The following is a 27,844-nucleotide window of genomic DNA, read 5'->3' on the forward strand; positions in this document are numbered from 1 at the left end:
TGTCGTTTGACAGGTGTAAAGCATTAAATCAATATCCTTCAAATTTCTCCTTAATTTCTTTAGATCTTAATTAAATTGTAAAATCACATAATCAGGAACTGTAAGTCGGTCAAAGGTTGATATGATAGAGATAAAACATGAAAAGTATTGACCAGTTTTTAACGTCCATTTTTATCTTCTGTTAGTCATTTAACTGATAGATTGTGCTACCTTAGTTGAATAAATTATACATAAATGAGTTCTAATCCCATGATACAATACATAGTCAGTTGGTGTGTTTTGTTCGACTGAGAATTAAATGATCGATTCTATGGGGAAATCATCACTTTAACCACAATACAGTTAATCTTGTTAAATCAGTCATAACCGAAATAACGTAAACTTTTATAACAGGAATGTATAAGACAACATCATGCTAGTATTGATGCAAGAGAGTATCCAATTTGTATTTTACATTATGGACTGATTTTAAAACTTAAGGAATAAATTGATTGATTCAATCGCTGGATAGGGGGGTCTATGGGTGCTCATGGTTGAAGATTTCCACTACAGGATGAAATGGCTATTTAATGTTATTTGATTTTCGAAGGCTGTCTAGCAAAAATGTTTGTGGTAGGACCAACAAATTCATGCCAGCATTCACGTCATTACTGACACAATTAAACACAATCGCATTTCATAACTGTAAGTTGACAATGATATTGTAACAAAATAACACAGAGAGAAAACAAACGAATTGATTTTAAAGAAAAAAGATATTTATTTACATTTTCAAGAAATTATTGCTCTCGAAAGAAAACATATAATTCACAGGTTTAGAATTTATGGGTACGGATTTTTTTTAGCGTAGACCATAATACCACCAGTGCGGTGGTTCATTTCCTCTACGCCATATTGAATCAACACGTAAATCAACATCCACTTCTTTAGTGTTATCTTTTTGATTATCCACTACTATTTCACCTTCGTTTGTATCACCACTTTTCAGTGTGATATCATCAGTAACCTGTTCATCCTGTTTTTGTTTTAGTCTCTCCAAATATTTTGCCATTGCAATACGAGCTCTATGTGCCATTAAATAAGATCTTGGATGTACTGGTAAAAATCCGCATAATCCTAATAATTCAGCCACACGAACAGTTGGTTCAGCTCCCATACCTATCCAGTAGGAGATACGTTCAAAATTTAATGCAATCAATTGTTCTCCATGAATATTCGGTAATGGATCCCATGAACCAACTTGTTCAATGCCAATTTTTTTCGATTCGGCCAGATTAGATTTAATCTGTAATATGAATAAAATGAATGATAAAATGAAGAAATAGTTAAGGAAATTAGTGTCAGTCGTAAAACAAACATGATTCATGGTATAAATATGAACTGGTCTAGATTTTCATATCGTTTCGAAACAGTGAGAGAAAATTATTAACAAGGCACATGCTAATGAAATAAAATCATAGTATTGTTCGCGTTGGTTTGCAGAAAAACTCTATGTGAAGATTATTGTTTAGAAAGAAGGGGAGGATTCGCAGAATAGAATATTTCAATATTGAGAAGCAGAATTTAAACGAAAACAAACAGGTAAACTGTCACGTGGCAACCGATTTTACTCAATGTTAAACAATGTCTCTAACCACGGACTACATGTAATGCGAGGAGTCCAATCAAATAGTCTGCGTCCATTAACAGACTAATAGTCAATGCGTTTATGACTCCCTAAATTTTTAAAACCTACTCCTTTCCCAGCCATCACTGCGCGTCATTTTTTCATTTTATTTAAACACATAAATATTGGTACAAGGAAGCACCAGATACATATGCGCCATACAAATCTCATTCGATTTGCTTGAGGGCTGTGATACTGCCCAGGTTTATTTATTTATTTATTTAAACACATATATATTGGTACAAAAGGGCACCAGATACATATGCGCCACACAAAATGATGAAAGTAGGAAGAGAAGGGATGAAAGATAAGGCGGACTGAAATGTACAACCAGAAGACTCTTTCAGTTAAGAAAGTTAGAACCACTCTTTATGTAGAAAGTAAAAGAAGGTTGCAGCAGGATCGCCACTGGCTTCTATTCTGAGCCATATCTGATAACGTCTCTAGCCAGTGTGTTGCACCATCTCTCGGACCCCAACCAGGGAGTCGTGAAGGACCAACAGAAGCTAGCCCTTTGCAGCTTTCTTTCATGCCACGACACCATGTCATACACTGACCTCCTCTCCGCTTTTTCCAACCAGTCCCAGAGTCGGCAAATAATGCACGACGTGGAAGTCTCTGGGACGACATTCGTAAAACATGTCCAAGCCACCGACATCGGTGTTTCAAGATGGTGGCACCAATTGAATTATCGTCTATGCGCCCGAACACACGATGCCGAACCTCTGCATTACTAACATGGTGTTGCCACTGTATGTCAGCAATCCTTCGGAGACAACGATGATCGAACACAGAGAGACGTCTAACATCCTCAACTCGGAGAGGCCAGGTTTCACAAGCATAGAGCAAAACTGCTCTCACCGACGCGTTGTAAATCCGACCTTTTACAGCCAGACTAACATCACGAAGGCGCCAAAGATGGCTCAGATTGGCATAAGCCGCTCTGGCTTTCCTTATACGTGCATCAATCTCATCAATCACGCCACCACCAGCACTTATATAGCTACCTAGATACACGAACTTCTCAACTACTTCAATCTGCTCACCATCCAGGGTGAGTACAGGATGAGAATCCTGCCAGTCTTGTAGGAGTGCTTTGCACTTGGAGGGTGCAAAGCACATGCCGTACTTGCGGACACTGATTGCCAACTGATTAAGTGCGGATTGCATGCCTTGGGCATTATCGCACAGTAAGACAATATCATCCGCATACTCAAGGTCGAGAAGTCGTTCTCCAGGCTACATATCCACACTGCCATTACTTACATCCATCAGAGCTGTTTCCAGGATGTCGTCGATGGTAAAGTTGAAGAGGAATGGTGAGATCGGGCAACCCTGCCTAACCCCACTGCTCGAATGAAACAAGGGAGAAAGGTGGTTGTATGCCCTCACTCTGCCTGAGGTGTTCGTATACAGGGCCTTTAAGATGTTAATGAACTTCTCAGGCACACCCTTCTTCAATAGACAATCCCAGAGAACAGTCCTGTCCAACGAATCGAAGGCAGCCCTGATATCAAGAAACACTACGATTGTTAGCCTGCGATAAGTATGACGGTGTTCTAACATTTGGCGGAGGGTGAAGATGTGATCAATGCATCCTCGACCAGAACGAAAACCAGCCTGCTCCTCGCGAGTCAATCGTTCTCGGGTTCTAAACAACCTACGAAGAATGACAGAAGCCAATAGTTTGGACGCAATCGGAAGTAGACTTATCCCCCGATAGTTGTTACAGGAACAACGTGAACCCTTTTTAAAGATAGGGACAACTATTGACTCACTCCATGATGTTGGAACACTTTCTTGCTCCCAAACCTTTGCAAACAACACCGTCAGTTCCTTAGCCAGAAAGTCACCACCATCTTTAAAAAGAGCCGGAGGTAAGTCATCTGGGCCAGGTGATTTGTAGCGCTTCAAGAGTTGGAGTTCCTTGCGGACTTCCGCCTCGTTTGGTGGATCAGTCGTCACCGGCCATGGGGGGCAGGACAAACTGGTTGATGTTGCCGGAGCAGCAGGCCAGTTGAACTGCCCTTCGAAAAACTCCGCCCATCGTCCAAGACGTCGAGAGATGTTAGTGATTGGCATCCCGTCATCCTCGTAGATTGTTTCACTCACACCAGACTTCTTGCTGCCAGTGGCTCGGATGAGTTGGAAGAGCTTCCGGCAGTTACCAGATGCAGCTGCTGCTTCCATCTCATTAGCACGCTCCGACCACAAGGCTTCTCGGTCCTTACGCAAGCTTTGCCCGATTTCATTACGTAACAGCCTTCGTTTGTGGTCAAACTCACGGTCACCCGGAGTAGACCGACGGGCTTCCATCAGTTGTAAGGAGCCAGAAGAAACCCAGTGCTTGTAAGCGGGACGTTTCGCGAAGCCGCAAGCCGCTTTACTCGTCATTTTCATGGCGTCGTGAAGATGCAACCAATGCTCATCTATACTTTTCGATGGGATGGTAGCTAGCCTAGAGGCTAGCTCCGCTCGACACTTACTTGCAACAGAAGTTGCAGACAGTTTACTAACATCGATCCGTTGGTGGTGGTCAATCCTTCGGCCACTGAAAAGTAAGGTGAGATTGGCGCAGACCAGGGCTTGATCAGACTCCAGATATGTACTCCAAAAGGAGAGGCAGTCTTGTGCACTACCACGCCAGCGGTAGCTGATCGCGATGTGATCAATCTGAGTCCAGGCTTGGGATGCAGAGGGAGGACGCCAGGTGGCACACCGGCGATGGCTGTGCCGGAAGTTAGTGCTAGCCAGAAACAGGTTGTGGTCTGTGCACAGTTGCAGCAAACGGTCCCCGTTATCTGTCCTGCGACCAACAAGTCCCCATCGGCCACCTAAACGACTCTCTTCTGTGCCTAGACGCCCGACCTGAGCATTCAAGTCTCCAGCTAATACTACAATATCTGTCGAACGAGCTTTCTGGAGAAGAACTGTTAACTGGTGGTAAAACTCATCCTTGATTGCATCCGGGCTGCAATCTGTCGAGGCATAGGCGGAGATGACGAAAAGACACCGTTTCTCACGCCGGTTTCTTCTCACTTTGATGGAACTTTCTAATCTAACAGCACATAACCGACTGTTAATGGGGATCCAATCGATTAGTGCTGCCTCAGCCCTAGCGCTTAGTGCAACACCAACGCCTGCAAGACCAGACGAAGATGCCACAGAGTCCCCGGATAAGCGCACGTGAAACAAGCTTTTCGAAGCGACAGATGGAGAGCGAATTTGTAGTACTTCACTAGAGTCTTGAATACGGGTCTCGGATAGACAGCAAACATCAACATTAAGACTTTCTAAAGACATAGCCAGCCCCATCTGTTGCCCGATCTGCATTAGTGTGCGAACGTTGAAGGAAGCCAGCTTGAACGGCGTACGAGGTTTCAGAAAGACTGCTTCAGTATTCGTAATCGGTGGAAGCATTCACTTTCAACTAGACAGTGACTGGAGATCGTTTAGATAGGACAGAGTTTCCACCATGGGCGAGCTACTGCATAAGTTGGAAAGGAAGGATACACAATTTGGGAATAAAGGGAGTGAAAAAGCGACGTAGTAAATAATAGTAATAATAATAATAATAATAATGGTATTAATAATAATAATAGTGTAAATTGTCTTGCTTCTAATATGAGCGAGAATAGTATCGTCAATAGAATTCATCATTTCATTTATTTGTGTGTGGGCTGTGATACTGCCCGGGTGCCCAAACCGAAGCAGGTGGTTTTCTTAGGGAGCCACACCCCGAGCCTTTGACCTAAAGGTCTGATCCACAAGGCAGTGGAGCATCGTGAGGAGATGCAGTCCCATGGTAGCCGGTGACCAACAGCAGGTTCATTTGCCATTCGTTCCATCAAGATACTGGAGCCCATGTGCACCATTGGTTTGGAATCAGGGTTTTCCAACTCCCCTAGGTGGACCCTCCGTGTCCACCAACCCGGTTAAAGCGCCGGACATTCGCTTTTCGTCCTCTCACTTTCGTAAACAACACCCCCGCCACGAGAAGGCAGTGAGTAGGACTTCCCTGGCAGAGGCTATATATTCACTGGCCATGTGAGAGCATTTCGAGAGGGAGAGTGGACTCTCCCCACTCTCGGACGTACCAGGGCATTTGGGGGCGCGTCAAGATAAATGGTAGTTAGATATGAGTAACACACATCTTAACCACCTCATTAGATGAAGGTTCTTTCATACTTAGACTGATTGCATTTGGGGATTTTCAATACTATTCCTATGCGTTCATTTTATACTGATGACATTGTGGTTTGATTTAGACAAACAAAACTTTTTACTGATATTCTTATGTTTTAATCAACAAAAATCACGATGAAAACGTTCTAACCAAATAAAATGCACAGTCGTACATATAAATAGTGAACTTTCAAACTAGGCAGTTGATTTTCGACGTGAGTATTGCTAGGTATATAGTTTTAAACAATTGTTTAAAGGAAACTACTCGGTAATTATTAGCGACATGATTTTTCATTGGATTAGATAGTTAAAATATGTTACATATATTAGCATAGCAGATAGCTCAAAACGTGGTAGATGTACGCTGATTAGACCAAGATAACAGTAATATGAGTAGCAATTCACATGATTGTTAAGAATTTTTTATGAAAAAGGATACAAATCAGAAATATGTTCATTCAGTCATTCCTTCAATGAATGTGATCAAATGATTTATGAGTCTAGAAACTTGACTAAATGAATCCATACATAACCAAATAATGTTTATGAACTTACTTGTATGGTAAAGAAAGGTCTATTGGAACATCCTTCTCTGACTAGTGCAATACGAAGTTTGTTTCGAAAACGAACAGGATATAATTTTACTACACGACGTCCAGGAACTAACGGTTGATGAGGCCACCATGTACTAGGCTTTTCTGGTCCAGGCAAAAATGTTATATCACTTAAAGATGTAGGCTGAGTTGATTGGCAAACAAAAGGTTGTATATTACCAGACGGTGAATGGGAAATTTGAAATTTTACGCGACCCAAGTTCAAGTTACGAAGTAAAGGAAATCTAAAGATGCATTTTTTTAAAAGGGAGATGTCGCATTTAAAAGTAAACCAACATAATGGTACAGTCGTAGTAAAATTAGATGAAAATAGGTTTATGCATTTTTCCAAGAGACAATATTACAAAACCCTCAACAAAGATCCAGTATTAACATTAAGAGTACAGTCCTATCTGGATACCATCAACATAGTATATTAATGACATTGTAAGACATAGAAGCTAATTTGCTTAGATATGATGATAGTTAGACTATTTTAGAACGAATACAGGCTAAGAAAATACTTTTAAAACTTGTAAAGGTTTAAACAATCCATAAACGTAATGATAACAACGGAACATTTGATATATTACAGTCTGTTATAAAGTCAATACAAACATTTAGTCATCAGTATCTTCCATTTAGATATAGACGATAGTTAATGAGATTAAACAGATTTACTTGCACAACTATATGAATGAGTAAATAAATAAATTTTTCAAACGTAACTTATCTACCAAGTACAAATGTACGTAATTAGAGTTTGGGTCATACGTTCTTATGAGACCTATTAATATTATTTGATTAGCTTTACTAGCTAGGACCCCACTTTGTTTTAGTCAAATAAACTATCAAGCACTGGTCTATGGGGATAAAACACAACTCCCAACCATTATATCTAGTTCGAGTTCCAATCCATCTAGTTCCATCTAGACAATCAGGTAGCATCATTCAGAGTCACACAAAACTTTTAGCTCAATGCTATGAACATGAATTTGAAATAACTTAACAAATTTCATTACATTAAAAGTTTAAACTAATTAGTAGGAACAGATTGAACGTGATTATTTATTTCTCTATAGGGAAACCCATAACTGCCTAGCCGTGCTAACCTATAATGTGTATAACTTATTTAGATAACCTATTGATAGAGGAATAGTTTAAAATTTGTATAAGAATAGAAATGTTCGAGGTATGGCAACTTGGACCGATGCATAAATGTGCCTGGTCCTACGTTGTCAGTCAGTCAGCTACAACGTAGGACCAGGCACACATATGCATCGGTCCAAGTTGCCATATCTCGTTAGCACAACAAGATGAACACCAGATTCCTACGTTGTAGCTGACTGATAAGAATAGAAAAGCTTGAAACATTAGATTTATGGGTTCCAAAACAAGTGAACAGTTCTAATTTATCAGCCAATATATTTTGTTACGACAACGTTTTATTATGGTTGGTTTATAATCACCCAAAGTTTTTAAGAAGACGACTATACTAAGATCTAGTCATTATGTATATAATTGAAGTGATGGGGTATTATCAAGTCATGTATGAAAAGCAGTATGAGTTGCTACAAAATTATGGAGATAATATTCTGTTGAGTTGTAAAAATGATTCGAGAGTTGCTAATACTTGATCAAAATGATACAATTTGAAGGAATTGACTTGCTAAACATAGTGTAATTGTATATGTTTGAATAATATTTATAGTGAATTTCCCATAGTTGAATCTGTGTAAATTCCTATTTTATTATTTACATTTTACGGTATCGATCTGATAGTAAAGTACTATGGAGACATACTTGTACAATGCAGAATGCATTATTGTGAATTGGTCAAGCCTGTCTGAACTTTAAGAAGCGATCCGACGGAAAAAATATTCTGGAAGGAATTACAATAAAAAGCAAATCGATGAAGTAATTTTTATCATAAACTTACTACTATTATGGTTTTTAAAAGATTGTTGATAACTTGCTAATCTAATTATTTCACTCTAGTATATATATATATATATATATATATATATATATACTAGAGTGAAATAATGACATTAATGACAGAAGAAATTCATTTAGATGAAATACAACCAGGAATTAGTTTAGTTTAAGAAGTTACACTCACTCATATGAAGAAAGTAAAAGAAAGTTACAGCAGGATCGCCACTAGCTTTTACATCGAGCCATTTCTGATAAAGTCTCAAGCCATTGTGTGCACCATCTCTAGGACTCCAATCAGGGAGTCATGAAGGACCAACAGAAGCCAGCTCTGTACATCTTTTTTTAGCCAGTCCCAGAGTCGGCAAATAATACATGACGTGGGATTCGTAGGACATGTCCAAGCCACTGAAATCGATGTTTCAAGATGGTGACACCATTCGAAGTATCGTCCCTGTGTCAAAACAGACGGTGCCGAACCCCTGCATTACTAACGTGGTGTTGCCACTGGATGTCAGCAATCATTCGGAGACAACGATGATCAAACACAGAGTTCTTTAATATTATCGACTTGAAGGCCAGGTTTTATGGGCATAGAGCGAAACTGCTCTCACCGATGTGTCGTAAATCCGACCTTTTACAGCCAGACTAACATCATGAAGGTGCCAAAGATGGCCTTATTGGTATAAACCGCTATGGTTTTCACTATACGTGAATTGATTTCATCAATCACGCCACCATTAGTAAACACAGCTACCTAGAACTTTTTGACTATATCTGCTCACTACTCAGAGTGAGTACAGGTCCAGTGTCCTGCCAATTTTATAAGAGTGATTTGCACTTGGAAGATGCAAAGCACAGTCCATACCTACGGACACTGATTAAGTGCAGATTGAATGGCTTGAGTATCATTGCATAGTGCGACAATATCATCCGCATACTCAAGGTTGAAAAGTCTTTCTACAGGCAGCAGACCCACACCACAATTAATTATATCCATCAGAGCTGCTTTTAGAATGTTATCAATGGCGAGGTTGAGATAGGAATGGTAGAATCGGGCAGCTTTGTCCAACCCCACTGCATGCATGAGACAAAGGAGAGAGGCGGTTATATGGCCTCACTCTGCCTGAGATGTTTACATATAGGGCCTGGTGATTTGTGGCACTTCAAGCGTTAGAGTTGCTTGCGGACTTCCGCCTCGTTAGGGAGACCAGTTGTCATGAGTCATGGAGGGCAGAATAGTCTGATTGATGTTGCTGAGGTAGCATACCAGTTGAACTGTTCCTCGAAAAACCCTACCTATCGTCCAGAATGTCGGTAGATGTTGCTGACTGGTATCATGTCAGCTTCGCAGATTATTTGACTTACACCAGAATTCTTCCTGATAGTGACGCGGATGAGTTTAAAGAGCTTCCGGCAGTTGCCAGAAACATGCTGCTTTAAACTCGTTAGCACGCTTCGATCATCACGTTTTTCGGTCCTTAAGCAAGCTTTGCACAATTGCACTAAGTAAAACCTTTCGTTTATGGTTAAACGTGTGGTCACCTGGAGAAGACCGACGTGCTTCAGTGAGTTGCAAGGAGCCTGTAAAAACCTAGTGCTTATAAGCGGGACTCTGTGAAGTCACAAACGACTTTACTTTTCATTTTCATGACGCCATAAAATTACAGACAGTTCACGCATATGCTTTTCGGTAGGTTGATAGCTAGCTTTGAACCTATCTAGGTTCTATACTTCATTGAAGCAGAGGCTGCAACGAACTTGCTGAGATTGATCCGTTGAGAGCGGTGAATTAGTTGGCCACTGAAACGTATAGTAGGGTTAACGTAAGCAAGGGTATGATCAGAGTCCAAATAAGTACTCCGAAAGGAGCTATATATATAGTTAACTTAAAATTGAGTTAACTATTTCTTCGAAACACGTTACTAAGGCAAGAACAATAAGTGGCTAATAAAGTCATTTTGGGGAAATTTCGGGTTTCTCCCTTTGTTTACCAGAAATTCTCCAGAATTTCCCTGAAATCCGGAGAATGGTCATACAAACACCATCTGGAATGGCTATTTCAGAGATAACAGATGTCACGTTACTAGCCATACAGTACACACTTATAATGCATGAACTAATAAACGTTGACATGAAGTTTTGTTTCGTTTAGTCTTCCGTTTATTATCAACATGATTAATTACTATGAGGTCTTCTGAAAGGACATGTAACTGCTTGACATAGATCACAGACACACAAGTATATATGGATCATTCAGAGAAATCACATTTTGTTACCTGAGATTGGGTCTAGTAAACAAATCAACCCACAAATAACAAGCGTTTGTGTGGGACGAATGACCTAGAGAGTAGCGTTATGTGTTAAAGAGGTCACCGACTAACTTCAAATAGTATGCCGACATGCAAGAGGTACAAATGGTTCTGGACGGAATAAGAAAAGCTTTTCTTTAACGGGCTTCCGTATCTGATACCAATGGACCATTGACAACAGGTAGGAATCCTAGGTATATTTAACTATACAAGAGAAAAATTATTAGTAAATTATAGTGAGATACTGTAGTTGGTCCGTATAAACTTATCAAGGTTTCTTTTAAAAGACTCCTGAGAATTTGCTTGAATTAGCTCATCCGGCAGTAAACTCCAGAGCTTAACTAATTCTAAAAAGTAGACAGTATGCCTTCAGTACGTTCTGCCATGCCATGTTACCGATTTCTGGGTGTTACCCCTCAGGTTTGTGTTGGGTTGGACCCAAGTGGATATTTGATGGGTTGTACAGGAGTGTTTAGAATGCCATGTCATTAGAAGGCCACTTGTGAGACCCCTATTCTTGAATTGATAAAGGTTCAGTAATTTGATGTACTTTGCATATGACTTGGATTTGAGTCGCCGAAGTGGTTCAATGGCTTGTCTTCGGATACGTCCCAGTGGATTCTCATCTTATTGGAGTGAGGGAAGAACCGCTATATTTCGTTTTTGCAAATGGGGTCGAATTAACTTGTTGAAGACCAAGTGAAATGTTCTTCCTCTGAACTGGTCAAAAATGCACTTCGACGTTAACTGTGTAAGGTTTGCTTGGAAGGCATTTTTGTTGCAGTTAGCGTAAGACTTCAGATAGTAGTGTGCCAAAACTCCTAGATCTTTTTCGAGTTGAGATACCTCTGGGGGAGAGGTATGTCTGTTACTGTCCGTCAAACTTTGAAGTCGAGTTAAATCGTTCTTACGTGCCAGTTTATCATCCTGGTTGCAAACTTCTTTCCAGAGTTCGGCATTATCAGCGGAAGGTAACAGACAAGACGATGCCCTCTGAGGAAATTCCTTTGCATAAATTAGGAAAAGAAGAGGTTCTTGTACTAACTTCTGAAGGACCCTATCAGGATACTCCGTAGCTTGAGAAAAAGTTAAGCTAATCTTGATCATAAAAAGTCGATTATTTAGACATGAAGCAAGCAATTAACGGTGACTTGATACCTAATCTTTTGAGCCTATTGATAAGACATATATGAGTGATTCTATCAAAAGCCTTTGAGAAGTCAAGGTATATGACATGAACCTTCCCCTTGCGATGAAAGAGGGTTGTCCATCCGGGAGCTATGAAGCAAAACTGTCCCTGTTTTCTGGATCATCAGGACCTAAAATCTGGCGAACCTTAGCGTTCTCTTGTTTAGGAGAGAGTTAATTGGAGAAATAAGCTTTTCGGATTGAACATAAATTTGTCGATCAGCTTGATCTAACTCTGGAGTCAACTCTACGGAGTTGAGGAGCGTTCCGCTCTTGCTGGCTTTCTGTTTGGATGATCTGCGAAGTTTTCATTAAAGATCTCCACCGTCTCTAAATTGACCGGATCCCCGCCACTTGACATTTTAAAGGTGCGGATCACTCAGTTTGTGGGCCTTCTCCTAGCCATGAGTGCGTGAAAATAGTTGGGATCAGCTTTCATTTGAGCTGTTAGTTTAGCCTTTAAACACCTATCTCTTCGTACTGTGGTACTGCATCTGTTTCTCAATAGCATATAAGAGCTCAGACCAGATTCCATTAGGGCGAATTTCTAACTGCGCCAGACTCGCTTTCTCGCTTAAAGCAAGCGTTTTATGCCTCTGTCAACCCACTCACTCCTCTTTCCAAGTGTGTGCTTACCCTGAGGTTCATTTGGGATGTTCTTTTTGTTCGTGCATTCCCTTGTTTGATCATTAACCAGTTCTTTCATTAACCTCAATAGTGCTGGGAGTAGTAGGGCTGGTCCGTAACGGGCTGAATCCTCTCGATTTACCTCCCTGAAGATTGGAGAGAGTGGCCGGTTTACATTCTCTTGGGAGTTGGTGACTGCCTGATTATGTGTTCTCTGAGGTACATTGTGAAGGACAGCATCCTGAATGATATCCCCTACTACCTCTCATACGGTCATCTACTGTCAGCTTCCACCACTTGCATGGCCATGGAGCAGTTAAAGATGCCTCTTCATGATCATGTAGTCTGGCCTGGTGTATCCAAGATAGGAGGCATTCTTGTTCTTCCCAAGTATCATATTTGTGACCACATCAAATATAACTGTGTCGTGATAACTACTTTAGATTGAGGCATCATCAGCTAAAAGCTAATCGTCTGTTAACAGATAACCTAGGTTTGAGGGTTTCCCGCTTACTGAAATTTAGGGATGAAGTGTTAAGGTTCAAGAGTGGTAACTTTAGTATCGCCGATATTTTCCCACCCTTTTGAGCGCTAGAACCAGTGGAGGGCCGGTATATTCTTCTGATTAAGCGCTTCATACCGTTGACATTGAAGCAACAGCAGCGTAATCCTGTTGCCCCAAACAATTCGGTACTGTGTGAAGTGGCTGTTAATGGATATCACCATTCCACATCCTGTTATGTCTACCGTGTCGTAACCGGAGAGTGTCATGTCTTGTAAGATCACGTCTTCATCCATGACTTTGTGTAGCAACCATGTTTCAGTCAGGACTGCGGTCTCCAGAGCTAAGTGAAGGCCAATGTTTCTGAACTCTGCCAGCTTAACCCTTAGTCCTCTTACGTTGGTATAGAGGCACTCAAAGATTTGTCTCATCAATTGGCGATCCTCTGCGGCATCATATGTCCCCTAGGTTTTGAGCAGATGGTCGTCCAAAGTGTATTTGCGAGTTCCGTGTTAACTGGCAACAGTAGGCGTTTTGCCTGCATGTCGTATTCCATTATATCCGAAGAGAATTGTGAATGGTAACTTTTGCGAACTATTTATGGAGCAATACTGTGTGTATATTTTACTGTATAATTGTTATTTAACTGAACTATTCATATTCGCGTCCCTCTTATTATGAGCTTCATTTTGACCCATAGACTATTAATATACGACTTACCATTCTTGAGTTATATCCTGTCTATTAATTACTGTCTATCACGTTCACAGCCACATTTGGCTAAATCGTGTACAAATGTTGTTTCCCATTTTATGGTATGATGTGGTCAGTTTGGTTTGTATATAAACCCAGTATGTTTGAGAATAATGATTCATACCGCAGAGGCTGAGATTGGTGTTCTGAACTCAATAGATTGGGTTAGGCGGGAAGCAAGGAACGCTAAGTACTCTAGACTGCTCGTACGGGTTTTGTGTGTCATTGGTCCAATCGATAACCCACTGTTCTCTAATTGGCAGTTTAACAGGGTACACAGGCCACAAGATATAACAGTAAAGTGCCAACAACTCAACAAGACCGTGTAATACGTTAGGAAATTATAGGGTTGCTAACTGGTAAGTAACTATTAGTTTGAAGATTATCTACTTAATAATTTTATTCAAATAGACTATATAATTTCTATTTTTGATAATTCATCATCACTATATGAAATTATATAATTTATCGAATGAAATGACTGTTCTTGGACGGATTTATTTAGTTCTGTAGAAGAATAGAAATGCATAAAACATCAATGAACTGTAATTTAATTTGCAATTATTTGGAATGTACCGTTGTCAATGCTGGTAGGCGGCCTACGCTCCTCTACTAGGGTTAACAGGCGTAATTAAGTAAATTGTCAATATCTTAACGGACTACTTCAAAACGCTTTAAGTTGAATTAACATTCATACTCACTGTACAACTGAGTGGCTGTTTGGATTCAATAGCTAAATATATAATTTATTAGGCGTTTGAAGTGAACATCAACTCTGGGATGTGATTACATCTAGCTAATAAGTCTCAGTTAAGATCTGAACGTACATTCCAGATTTCACTGCCAGTCATATCCTTTCTATTCTATATAAATATCAAAATTACTCGATAGTTTTCCACTATTTTAGATAACTGTATCGTCAATAATATTCTTTTTATGAGCATTTTGTAAAAGGCTGTTATTCACTATGAGATTCAAAGTTAATGACAATTAATTCAATCTATTTAAATCATACAAAGAAGCTTTTGAGGATGTGGAAACCTTTACATATCTGGGTAGCATCATTGATGAACATGGTGGATCTGATGCAGATGTGAAGACGCGGATTCGCAAAGCAAGAGCAGCATATCTACAAATGGAGAACATCTGGAACTCAAAACAACTGTCTGTCAACTAACAGCAAAGTCACATTTTTCAATACAGATGTCAAGACAGTTCGAATGTATGGGGTGGACACCTGGAAAACTACTACAACCATCATCCAAAAGATAAAGGTGTTTATTAACAGTTGTCTAAGCAAAATACTTCGGATCCGTTGGTCAGACACTATCAGCAACAACCTACTGTAGGAGACAACAAACCAGATTCCATCAAGCGGAGGAAGAAATCAGGAAGATGCGCTGGGAGTGGATAAGACACACACTGAAGAAATCACCCAACTGCGTCACAAGGCAAGCCCTCACATGGAATCCTGAAGGTCAAAGGAGAAGAGGAAGACCAAAAAAGATATTACACAGAGAAATGGAGACAGACATGAGAAAAGTGAACAAAAAGTGGATAGAACTAGAAAGGAAGGTCCAGGACAGAGTGGATTGGAAAATTCTCGTCGACGGCCTACGTTGCACTGAGGATAACACACGTAAGTAAGTAATTCATACAAATTGTAAACATGTACTGATTAAAATTTTATCACCATAGAAACTATCAATATAAACAAAGAAAAGTGGAATTTTACAACTGTTCATTTTAAACCCAACCGTTATTATAATTATGATTTTTTAAATTATGATATATTGTACAATAATCATATTGTTGTTTTAAACAATCATTATGATAGCATGTTGGCAGTAGTACATCTTTATGTATACAACTATTGATAATTGAATGTTCTATTGGTACTTTCATTTGATTCGATGATACAATATTCAATGTAGATTTACTTATATGTTGAGGTAAATTGTTATTTTTTGTTTTTATACATGAATCCATAGTGAAATGAGGTAGATCATGATCATCATTATCATTTTGATCTACATTATTATGATCCTGTTGATCATAAATTGGAGATTTAAGATATGAATTTGTATAATGTAATATTGTATTTGATTTATTCAATGGATAAGTGAATAAACATTCCATGTATTGATTAGCTTGTTTAGATTTAGGTAAACTATTCATCGGATGAAGTTGCTGTTGTTGGTATTGGTGATGTTGATGTGGATGTGGGTGATCAGGTTGATTCTGTTCAATGATATCACATTCAGTATCCTTTCTTTCTTTATTTAGTCTATTATTATCAATTATGATATTAGTATTGTGTAACTGACATATATTTTCCATATGATAACCATTATGATAAATTTGTTTAGAGTTTACATCTCTATTGATAGATTGTTGAACTTCGTCTAAAGAGAAAAAGTGGAAAATAATAGGCACTTATTTGATAGTTTTGTCAATTAGTAATTGATTTGAACCGCGAAACAAGAAGCCTTAACAAACTATGGAAGCTATTTTTGAAGACGTTATTTCATTTAATTCAAAGCTTGTATAACAGTAACATTTACTTTTGTCCCTAGTCCATTCTACAGATCATAAGCTTTCGTTTGATGTATGATTCACTGCCGTAGTCTTTTCTGTTCTAAAGCTATTGTAATTTAGACGTTACCTTTTGTACTTTATTTTCTACTCTAGTCCTCCAGTTTTGGACATAATTGTATTTTTCTAATTATTGTACGTTGTGGTCAGGTTAGTCATCTATTTATTCATGTATCTTTTTACACTAATCTGGATTCGGAATTCGGGTACCAGACCGGGATTGGAATAAAGCGAATAGTGTTCCAGTTGTCTTATCTTCTCTCTTGTGCGTGCCTGTCAGCCAACCAGGTGATAGAGTAGTTTTTCGTCTCTCTACCCCATTTCGAACTCACGCACACTAGCCCCAAGGTTAAGCCAGTCAGCCTATCGCGTCAAGGTCCTAATCTACATTAGACAAGTTATCCTCGGAACGAAAGTGGGTAGACAGATCAAGGACGTAACAATGATATATGATTTATCGCGAAAATAAGTACTTCATTTTTCTCAACATAATCGGTCAAGTGCTCTGGCGTAAGACTGGTAGGTTCTGGGTTCGAATCTCGCTAGGCGGGATCGTGGATGTGCACTGCTGAGGAGTCCCACAATAGGACGAAACGGCCGTCCAGTGCTTCCAGGTTTTCTACGGTGGTCTAGCCTCAATTGACTCATGATTTCAACTATGACAATATCATTTTATTTAATTGTCTTCAATTTTCAGCACTTAGAGATTATTGTTTGACAATTCACTGAACATGGAATACTTGAGTAATCCCTACTAGTGAAGTACATAGTTGTTAACTATATACTTTATACAAGTAAGTGTAAACTATTTTTATTTTGGAATGAAAGCGCCATCAAAGTCCCACTAAAGTACTTATTTCTAATTAATTTAGGCAAATATTATTTAAAACAGTGATGTAATTACATACCGGAGACAATACAACCAAGGTATGGATTTATATGTTGGGTAACTTTTCTGTATCAGACTGAAATACTATTCGTTGTCTTCAGTTTACAAGAAACGAAGTTGGTAAGGGGACAGTATGCAGACAAGCTTAAAACAACTGTGATTATTTTTTCCTCTAGTTCCTAGTCAATCAGAAACTAGCTTTTGCAAATGAAACGTTTAAAAGAAAATTACTCCTTGTAGATGCAGAAAACCTGTTTTCCTGAATCATTATGAGGATCAAAATTAATATGGAGGAGTCCCATACTAATCCTATTTGAAATAAGAGTTGCCATCATAAACTACGTCATTTTATTACAAGAGTTATTTGTAAGCATGTGAATGAATGAATTTCGTTCAACAATACAAGAGGTGTTATATGATCATTTAGCCCATAAGACATAGTGCCATCAGGAGTGTAGGTTTAGTGTTGAAATTAAGGGATGGTGTTGATATACTAGTTATATATGATCTTCAGAATTATAATTGAACGTTTGTTGCGTTTAACGCAATAATTTTTACTCTGTGGAGGAAAAATGTATTTTTTTCTCCATCATTTAAAACATTTCGAGCATCATACAAACGTATTCCTACTGTTTGTACAAAAGCCCAAAAGCTGCGTTTTCGGTTCTGATTGGCTCGTTCCAACACAACACTTTTATCTGATAATGAAGTTCTGTCATCCAGTTGGCAATAGTCGCCTAAAATTTGTCATTATTATTTGTACTACTTATAAGTAGCAAATATTTTAAAACAAAATTAACATGCTTACTTGCATTCTCTGTCATTAAAAATGAATTTCTATGATTGGCAAGTTTGTATTTTGTATAGTATTTCTTCAAATATTTAAATATAAATATTATTATTTGAAATATTAAAGTAAACATAGAAATTCCCAAAATATATTTAATCCAAACATATTCTTGTGATTTGTTCACATCTGTAATAGAAAACAGATATAAATGAGATTATGAAATGAACAAGATTTTTATCTAGTTGAGATCATGAGACAATTGAAGCCTGATCACCATGGAAAACCTGGAAGCACTGGACGGCCCACAATAGGACGAAACGGTCATCTAGTGTTTCCAGGTTTTCCGTGGTGGTCGAGCTTCAAATGACTCATGATTTCAACTATATAAAATTACTAAAATCTCCACAAAACCCCCTTCTGATAAAGACTTTTATCATTTATATGATGTCTTACGAGAATTGCTTAAATGGATAACAACTCAGCAAAAAACTATCTTCTATCGGTAACTTTCATTGTTTAAGACCTTTTAAAATTGACATATATAAAACATTACTAATATCTACTGACTGTTTTATGTGCTGGGAGATAAATGATTATCATAAAGTATTCTTCATTGCAGAACAGTGAACATGAAGTTTGTTTGGAACGTCTGAATTCCACTGCTGCATGAGCTCTCGTTTTGCTCTACTTGAGTTCTTTGTTACTAAAATAAAGATTTTATAATTCCTATCATCCGATGGAAATATTAGTTTTTCGTGAACATAATGGTGGTTCATTCTATGATTGGAATTTAGAACTTCTATACATTTTGAATAGTAGGTTATCAAAGGATTCTAGAATGTGTTCTTTGCTTGATCTGAGTTTCATCAGTTAGATCTACCTGAATTTCATTATTGACATTTACACTGAAACCTAAACCCATTATCTATAACTTTCAATACTGAATAAGTAATAGTGAGGTATTCAAATCTATATTAACAACATGAACTGGATAGATTCTGTCTTAAGCATAAACAAGGATAAGGCATAAACTCTTTTGTTTATCAGTAAATGACATATTCAGTTGACAGGTTGATAGTTGTTATGACTCCGCAGTATGATGGATAATGGTTTACCTCAGTATGCTCTCTACGAAACATAATAGCATTTAACATTTAGCTATTCACTGAAGTCTTAAATATTGGTAAAATGACGAAGATTTTTAAAAGCAGTTTTACCATAAAGTCAAATCAGACTATGAATTGATGTATGGGAGAGGAAGGTAATGATAAGTTGTTTGCTTAGTCAAACTAGTAGATAGTCTGACAGGTACTAGATGAGTTATATATTCTCCTAATCTTATTATTACTGTGATTGTTGTCGGCTTTCAGTGTGGAAATATATTTACATTCTAATCAGGCTAGTCATGTATTCTTGATCTGAGTTATGTTGAAGTCCTGTAGAATAAACCCTGGAAAGGTATTTAGTATAGATATCCTTCTAAGGTAAACTAACGTCCCATTCGTATGGACAAGGAAAATCGAGCTTCGTAACACAAATCTTTTAAAATCAGAAAATAATGACCATCTTTCTAGTTGAACTCAAGATTTCACAAGAATGATCTCACTTGTTATCAAACTTTAAAAGATTAGGTATCATGGAAAACGCATTGATTGCATGAGTACTTTGAACAGTTTAAAAACTCAAGTTGTAGTGAACAAGAACACGAGTGAAGACAATCGAATGTATTTGACACGAATATTACTGACTATCTGACTAAAATCTGATAACCATACAGTAAATAGTTAATTTGCAAACTGTCAATCAATTGTCTCAATCTTGACTCTTCCTTCTGCAAATATTAGTCCATCGTCTCCTATTAATATTGTTCATGCATTTTCATACGGATTGAGTTTCGTTCCGGTTCTTTCCTTATCGATCATCTGCTGAAATACATTCTCTGCCTGACCATCGTCATATACTACTTATGTGGACATAAGTAACCCACACCATAAAATGAGATAACTATTCAGTAATTCTCTTTAGTTAATTTCATTCTACAGTTAATAATAATCCTTATACAACTGGTAATCCTCTAGTAATCATTTAACAAAAGACAAAGGATTCATAATTGTTCAAAACAATATAAACGTATAAGCAAAGATGGATAGTGGCTAGCACTGGAATTCAGAACTCGCGTTTCGTCCTATTTGTGACTTTTCAGATGGATGTGCCTGCATCTCAGAGTTCATGTTCAATCCGGAACTTAAACCCAGTACCGTTCGCTCCAAACATCATCTCGTTATCCACTCAGCTACTGAGTCGTGATAGCCACTTGTTTGTGCAATGTGTTGAAGTTCGAATTCACTTAGTGTTGTTTGTTGGAATCTTCCCATCAACGAGTCCCAGGTGGGACAAAACACGCGTCCTAGATTCCATTGCTAGACACTATCCATCTTGGCTTATAAGCTTGTGAATTAAGGCTATATCGAGGAAATACGCACAGTATGCACATAAGCCAATAAGAGACTGATCAATTGCAGTTCTAAACGTCAATGAGAAGATTCAAACAAACTTACTTATAGTTATATGTTTGGAATATACATCAATAGGATCATTCAATTGTATATTCATATTAGTTTGATTCAGTTTCAATGTAGATTGAATAAAGTGAAATTGTATTAAATTATTGAAATTGATTGGTGGGAATAAATGAGCTAAGTTAGTTTTATTTCTATCATTATTGTTATTGTTACTCAGCATGATCAATGGTATATACACTTTGGATTGTATAGATTGATCATTGTATTGTTTATCTGTTCTATTGAATGAATAAAATTCAGCCTGTAACAAAAAGAAAACTTTATGTATCATTTGTTGGATACTGAAATGATCAATATTGAAGTAAATGGATGGTGGTTCAGTCTCGTGGATTGGTTGAAGTCAGACATTAACATCGTTGGATGCCGACTCAATAGTTTAGAGGTTAAGTGTACGTGTGCGAAATCGATGGACTCCGGGTTTGAATCCCGTGGGGCGAAATCGTGGTGTAGTGAACAGAACACAAGTGGGGACCATCGAATTTATTTAAGCACAAATTACAGACTATCTCACTAAAATCTGATAAACATACAGTAAACAGTTAATTTGCAAAATAACAATCAATTGTCTCACTAATGATAGTAAAGAAGACGATAGAGATCAGTTTTATGGGAGGTTGAGGTCGATAAGTGCCCAGGAAAGGACCTCACCATCTTAAACGCCATGACCGGAGTGAAGGATACCGAGTATGAAGTGATCATAAGACAACATGGACTTGGAGAAAGAAACGAAAATGGTGAGAGATTTGTAAGTTTGTGTCTTTAACAAAATGGTTATAGGTGGCCCCATATTCCCCTAAAACTCACACACGAAGCTATATGAGTCTCGCCAGCTCACACTTGAGAGAACCAGATAGATCATATTCGCATCACTAAAAAATTCAGAAGGACAACGGCAGGCATGAGAATGAAGAGAGGAACTGACATAGCTTCATACCATCACCTGCTGATAACCAAAATGAAACTGGTACTAAAGAAGCTCTGGACAACTGGACAAACAGCACTAAAAAGTTTAATACAGCCTTTATTCAAGATACTGACAAACTCGACGGATTCAATGTAGCTCTCAGCGACTGGTTTGAAGCCCCATGAGATTCACTCACATGAGAGGAACTTACTACGAAGAACAACTGAGAAGGGATTTGAGAGGCATTAACTTCAACATGCCAGGATGTGCTGGTTCGAAAGAAGCGTGATCATAAGGTATGAATCTCCATTGATACCCCGGACAAGATTCAAGAAATAAAGAACGAGGAGACACAAACCAAAAACAACCGAAAAAGAGCAAAGAAAGCCAAGGGACAAGTAGAGCACACAGAAGCGAACGAGCTAGTGAAGAGAGACATCGGAGCTAATAAGTGGAAATACATGCAATACCTGGCAATGACAGCATAAAAAGCTGCAAGAGAAGTGACTATGATGCGGCGAAGAAGATAGCAGGGGAATATGGTAAACCAGTGCGACCAAGCAAGAACAAAGAAGGCAGGCCAATCAGTGGGACAGGTGGGTAGAACACTTTGAAGAATTCTTTAATAGACCAGTGCCACTAGACACCAAAGCGGCATATACAGACCTTCCTATAGGTGTCACTACACTACTAATGGGAAAAATCAGCTAAGCTTTCAGACAAATGAAGAGTGGTGGAGTAGCAGGACCAGACATTATATCAACTGAAACACTAAGTTAGACAAAGAAGTAGCTGAGAAGATGCTCCACATTCTATTCAGTGAGATTTGAAAGGAATAACAATTACCTATGAACTGAATAAATAAATATCTCGTCAAGATTTCATAGAATGGAGATCTCAGGAAGTGTATGAGTTACAGAGGCATCACACTACTATCAGTACCGGAAGAAGTTTTCAATATTATCGTTGAGCCTGATAAGAGACTCAGTAGACGCACAAATTCGAGATCGACGGGTTGAATTCTGTAAGGATCAGTCATATACAGATCGATGCATGACACTACATACCACTGTTGAGCGATCAAGTGAATAGAATTTGTCACTATACGTCAACTTCCTTGATTATAAGAAAGCCTCTAATAGTGTAGATAGGAGAACATTATGGAACCTTCTTCGACACTATGATGTACCTGAGAAGATCGTCACCTTCGTATGGAATTCATACGACGAACTACAGTGCAAAGTCGTGCTGAAAAATGCACTCTAAGTGAAGACTGGTGTCAGACAAGGCTGCTTATTATCACTCTTTCTATTCCCTCTGGTGTTCGACTGGATTGTAAAGACCGATACATCTGAGAGGAAACACGGAATACAGTCGACAGCTTAGATGCAGCTAGACCATTTGGACTTCACAGATAATCTTGCTCTTCTATCCCATATGTAACAATACTCATCAACGAAGGACGAATAAGATCTTGAAATACAACACAGAGATCACCAACGCAATCATACTTGAAGGAGAAACTCTGGAGGAGGTGGAAATTTCTATGTACCTGGTCAGCATCATCAATAAACAAGGAGAAACTGATGCAAATGTGAAGGTACGGGTCGGTAAATCAAGTGCAGCATCCCTATAATTGAAGAACATATGAGACTCGACACAACTGTTGGCCAATACCAAAGTCAGGATTTGAAATATGAACGTCAAGACATTTAGTTCTATTGTACGGAGCTGACACTTCGAGAACTGCTACAATCATCTTCACAAATGTACACGTATTTCTAAACAATTCTCTAGGCAAGATACTTAATGTCCGTTGGTCGGATACTATTAACAACAACCTACTTAGGAGAGAACAAGTCAGTTTCCATCTGGAGGGAAAATTAGAAATGAATGCTGGGGGCGGATAGGACATACATTTTGGAAATCATCAAACTGCATTATGAGGCAAGCCTCAGAATGGAATTCTAATGATATAAAGAGAAGTTGTACATCAAATCACAAATTGCATCAAGAATCAGATGCAGATGTCAATTGCATGAATAGAACGTATAAAAACAGGGACCAGTGGTCAGGACACAGGTTATTGGAGAATTCTAAACCGCGCCTTATGCTTCCACGAACAGTAACAAGCATAGGTTATTAAGTAAGCATTAAGGATATATTCATATATCAAGTTATGTTCAATTTGAATAACGTGGAAATAATTTGTTAACTGACAACTAATCGTGCAATCAAATTTTTCTGACTACATTACTGTTGTTGATATTGTCGCAGAATGTTATTATGTTGACTGTTGAAAATTTTCATGCAAAAAATGATAGATCAGATTATCGATGAAATATGATAAAGCATTCAATGGCCATTTCTCCCTAATATGGGACTGGAGAGTAGTGCACCTCGTTAGTACTTCACGTGCGACTCGAACACATGACATTAGGTGTCACGTGCGAACGCTTAACTAGCACACTACTCAGCCCACACCCAACAGTGTTAATGTCCGACTTCAACCAATCTACAATATTGCGCCGCCGTCCAACATTGTCTTCATTCAGTAACTACCTCACAAGAGACAAGGTTCAACTCCATTGGTCACGGATTCTCACTATAACTCCAGGAAATACCTCTTGAAACCAGTTACTAGTAAGCACATAATGATTATTATCAGAAAGAGTGTTTTTATGGTGATTGTAGTAACATAATAGTTGAATTCATGAGTCAATTGAGTCTAGATCGTCATGGAAAACCTGGAAGCACTAGGTTCTAATCCATCGAGTGTGATTGTGGATTTGCACTACTGAGGAGTCTCATACTAGCACGAAACGATCTCCTAGTGTTTCCAGGTTTTCCAAGATGAATTCAACTACAAACTTCCCAAGAAACCCCTTTCTGAAAATAAATATTTCCCAGAATGTACCTTTTATCACTTACATATGTACAAAATTGTTCTATTTGACAAACACGTATAAGACAAGTAGAATATACACTATTATATAATGATACATTTTTTAAATGAAATGGTTGACTTATCCATATTGAATGATTATTATTATTAGATGTCCGATGATGTATAATTTGTTTAAATAAGATACATTGATATTCTGGTAGATTCTTAAAGAGATCCATAATTCGTTTAATTCTATGAATGTTTGTATTGAAGCATCTAATGGGAAAAGAAAAGAAACCAGTTATTGCTTATCAAGAAACCAAGAAGAGGCATTCTATTTTGAACATTGAATACAAAAGTATTGAAATTTTACGGCATACATTTACTAAAGTCATTTTATCATTAGTGTAGTTGGCAGAGATACCGAATGTACCGAACGACAACAGATGTGGAGACAACTAAATGTATTGGTTGTCTGTTTAGTCGGACAAGAACCGGTGCTTTCAACGTGGTATGGTCTCCAGCTTATGCTCCATTGGGAGTAAAAGACGTAAGTAAGTCTGCTTAGTCATACTTGTAGATAGTCTGACTGGTTGTAGATGAGTTATATATTCCCTTATCCTTATTATTTATTATTATTGGTTGATTGTTCATTGGTGTTGGATTGTGTCGGATGTCGGTGTGGAGATATATTTGCGTTTCTAGTCGGGTTAATCACGTGTTCTTGATCTGAGTTGTGTTGAAATCCTGTAGAGTAGACATTGGGAGGGAATCTAGTGTAGATATTTGTCTAAGGTAAATTAACGTCTCATTCACATGTAACAAGGAAAATGGATCGTTATAACAACAACATTACAGAATCTCTTAGTAAAATCTAAGAACCATACACAGTAAACACTTTATTTTCGAAATATCGACCAATCGTCTCAGACTTGATTGTCCCTTCGTTCGCACACCAATCATTCTTTGTTCTCGTTCTCTTTTCTCTAATCTTCTCAACCTTCTGCCGTCAGGCATTTCGATTAGTGATACATACTACTTATATCTGTCGATATCAGTAGCACACACTACACTAGTAACTCATTTCTGAATAGATCCTTAAGGTGTTATGTGTAAAAAAATTTACTTCAATCAATATAGAGAATTTAAATAAAAATATTATTTTTAGGGAAAGAACATAAACAATTTTTGAAACCACTTGCTTGTGCAATGGGGTGAAGTTGAAATTCACTTGGTATTGTATGTTTGAATCTTCCCATCGATGTGTTAGGACTGCAACTGGTCAGTCTCTAATTGGCATATATGCATACTGTGCGTATTGCTTCGATATAGCCTTAATTCACAAGCATGGTAAGCAGAGATGGATAGTGGCTAGCAGTGGAATCCAGTTTGACGCGCGTTTCGTCCTATTTCGAGGCAATACGCACAGTATGCACATATACCAATTGGAGACTGACCAGTTGCAGTTCTAAAACATCAATGGGAAGATTCAAACAAACAATACTAAATGAATTTCAGTTTTTGAAAGGTTATAAGAGTGGTGATTTAAACCTGTTGTTTTATGTAGCAATAACAAGTTTACTACTGTGTAGATTAACATTTTCATCTTTGTCTAGTTACAATTTTTCGTTCAATTAGTTCACTTTTATAAACTGATAAATTCAATCAATGAACAGTCGATTTGATTCCCTATCTACTTGCTAATAATCTCAGGTTAGAACTCCTCGACGACTTGAACACAAGAGACGAGATACAAAGTGGTAAAAGAACACTTTACTTCGAGATTAGTTTATGTACAGAAAAACGACGGTACTGATAGAGGGACACATGACTTTGATTTTCTGGAAATTTCTGGATTCACACTAATTATGAAAACATTATACGTAACTATCCAACCAAAACCGTGACACGTGATTCTGCATTTTCTAGATGTTTCTGAGGAGATTCTATTCAATGCTGATTATATCAAACGTGATTTTAGCATTTCTGGGGCCCTATAGATTTTGACGAGGGAAATTTTTGGAACACTTCAAACTAAAACTAATTGAATCACAAAAAATTGTTCTGCAAAAGTGTATAAAAGCTATTCAGTAGCTAAGTGGATAACGTGATGGCGTTTGATGCAAACGGTACTGGGTTCCAGTCCCACGGTGAACATCAACTCTCAGATGCAGGCAAATCGATCTGATGAGTCCCAAGTAGGATGAAACGCGCGTCAAACATCTTTGCTTATAAAGCTTATGACTTCAGGCAATATCGGGACAGTCCGCACAGGATGCACATATGCCAATAATAGACTGATCAATTGTAGTCCTAAATAACAATGGGAAGATTCAAACACATAATACCAAGTGAAAGTATATAAAAGTTGGTGTTTAATCACTTAAGGTTTGAGCGATAGTTTTCTCTATGACATATACTGATTACTAGTAGTTCGCTTTTGTCCTGACCTTATGATTCTTTATTATTGTATCTTCAAAACAGTTCTCAGGTTGAATCTACGAAATATTAGATCTAGAAGTGATTGTATTTTAGTCATCGATTCTTCTTGTACTTGAATACTTACAGGATGACTTTGTAACAGATTACTAACCTCGGAGATGTCGCAAACTTGTATAAAAAAATTAAAAAGTTAGAGAATGTACAATAATCAAATAGATTTGTGATATTATATGTGGTCTGTCTGGTTGGAATGTAAATCCAGTATGTTCGAAATATAATGATTCATACCGCAAAAGCTGTTCTGGACTTAACTGACTGAGCTAGGCAGAGAGCAGGACCGACAAGTACTCTAGACTGCTCGTACGGTATCCGTGTGTCATTTGGTCCGGTCGATAAATTGCTGCTCTCTGATTGTCGGTCTTATCACTTCATCCATTAACAGGCCATCCACTCAGCCACAGATTATAACATTATTGATCAACACTAAAGTCTTTGACAAATAGATTTCATTTCCTTTAATACTACTAACCTCAAAAAGAAAAGTAGACTGACATAAAAACGTGTTAGTTACTGTAAGATTTAAAACAAAATATTACAAGTGTATTTGTTTAAACTTGTTGTTTGTTTCAACATACGGTACATACTTTAAGTCCAAGAGTTCTTCATGTTCATAAGTTGGTCGTATCTTGGAAGGAATTGATTGACCATTGATCAAACAATATTCTATTAATATGAATTCTAAATAAATTATAGAAAAAAAAGAAGGAAACATTTAACAAACAAGGTATTGTTTCCCTTTCTTTTTTTAATTAATAAGACTATCAAAGTTGAAATCATAAGTCGATTGAAGCTAGACCATCATGGAAAACCTGGAAGCACTGGACGGTCGTTTCATCCTATTATGGGACTCCTCAGCAGTGCGTACCCACGATCCCCCACTCGCGAGATTCGAACCCAGGACCTACCAATCTCGAGCCAGAGCCCTTGACTCATG

The 27,844-nt window shown here is 38.0% G+C and overlaps 2 protein-coding genes across 2 annotated transcripts in view; both read right to left on the reverse strand.

Annotated features, from left to right (window-relative positions):
- Window positions 1–841: 841 nt before the first annotated feature.
- On the reverse strand, window positions 842–10,766 carry Smp_066480 (28S ribosomal protein S16, mitochondrial,putative; the record flags this gene model as incomplete). Its single annotated transcript, XM_018791714.1, has 4 exons — window positions 10,659–10,766; window positions 8,248–8,326; window positions 6,407–6,689; window positions 842–1,285 (listed from the first exon to the last, which is right to left on the reverse strand). The coding sequence occupies exons 2-4, from the start codon at window positions 8,265–8,267 to the stop codon at window positions 842–844; spliced, it is 747 nt and encodes a 248-aa protein (XP_018645131.1). The 5' UTR covers window positions 8,268–8,326; window positions 10,659–10,766.
- Window positions 10,767–15,507: 4,741 nt separating this feature from the next.
- The window catches only part of Smp_158120 (hypothetical protein), a gene marked incomplete at both ends in the record, with an annotated part of 36,470 nt that continues 24,133 nt past the window's right edge, over window positions 15,508–27,844 (reverse strand). Inside the window, one exon of the mRNA XM_018791715.1 lies at window positions 15,508–16,166. Coding sequence (XP_018645132.1) covers window positions 15,508–16,166 — 659 coding nt within the window. The remainder of the gene's footprint in view (window positions 16,167–27,844) is intronic.

This window comes from Schistosoma mansoni (genome assembly GCF_000237925.1).
Source record: "Schistosoma mansoni, WGS project CABG00000000 data, chromosome 1 unplaced supercontig 0094, strain Puerto Rico, whole genome shotgun sequence".
Lineage (NCBI taxonomy): Eukaryota > Metazoa > Platyhelminthes > Trematoda > Strigeidida > Schistosomatidae > Schistosoma > Schistosoma mansoni.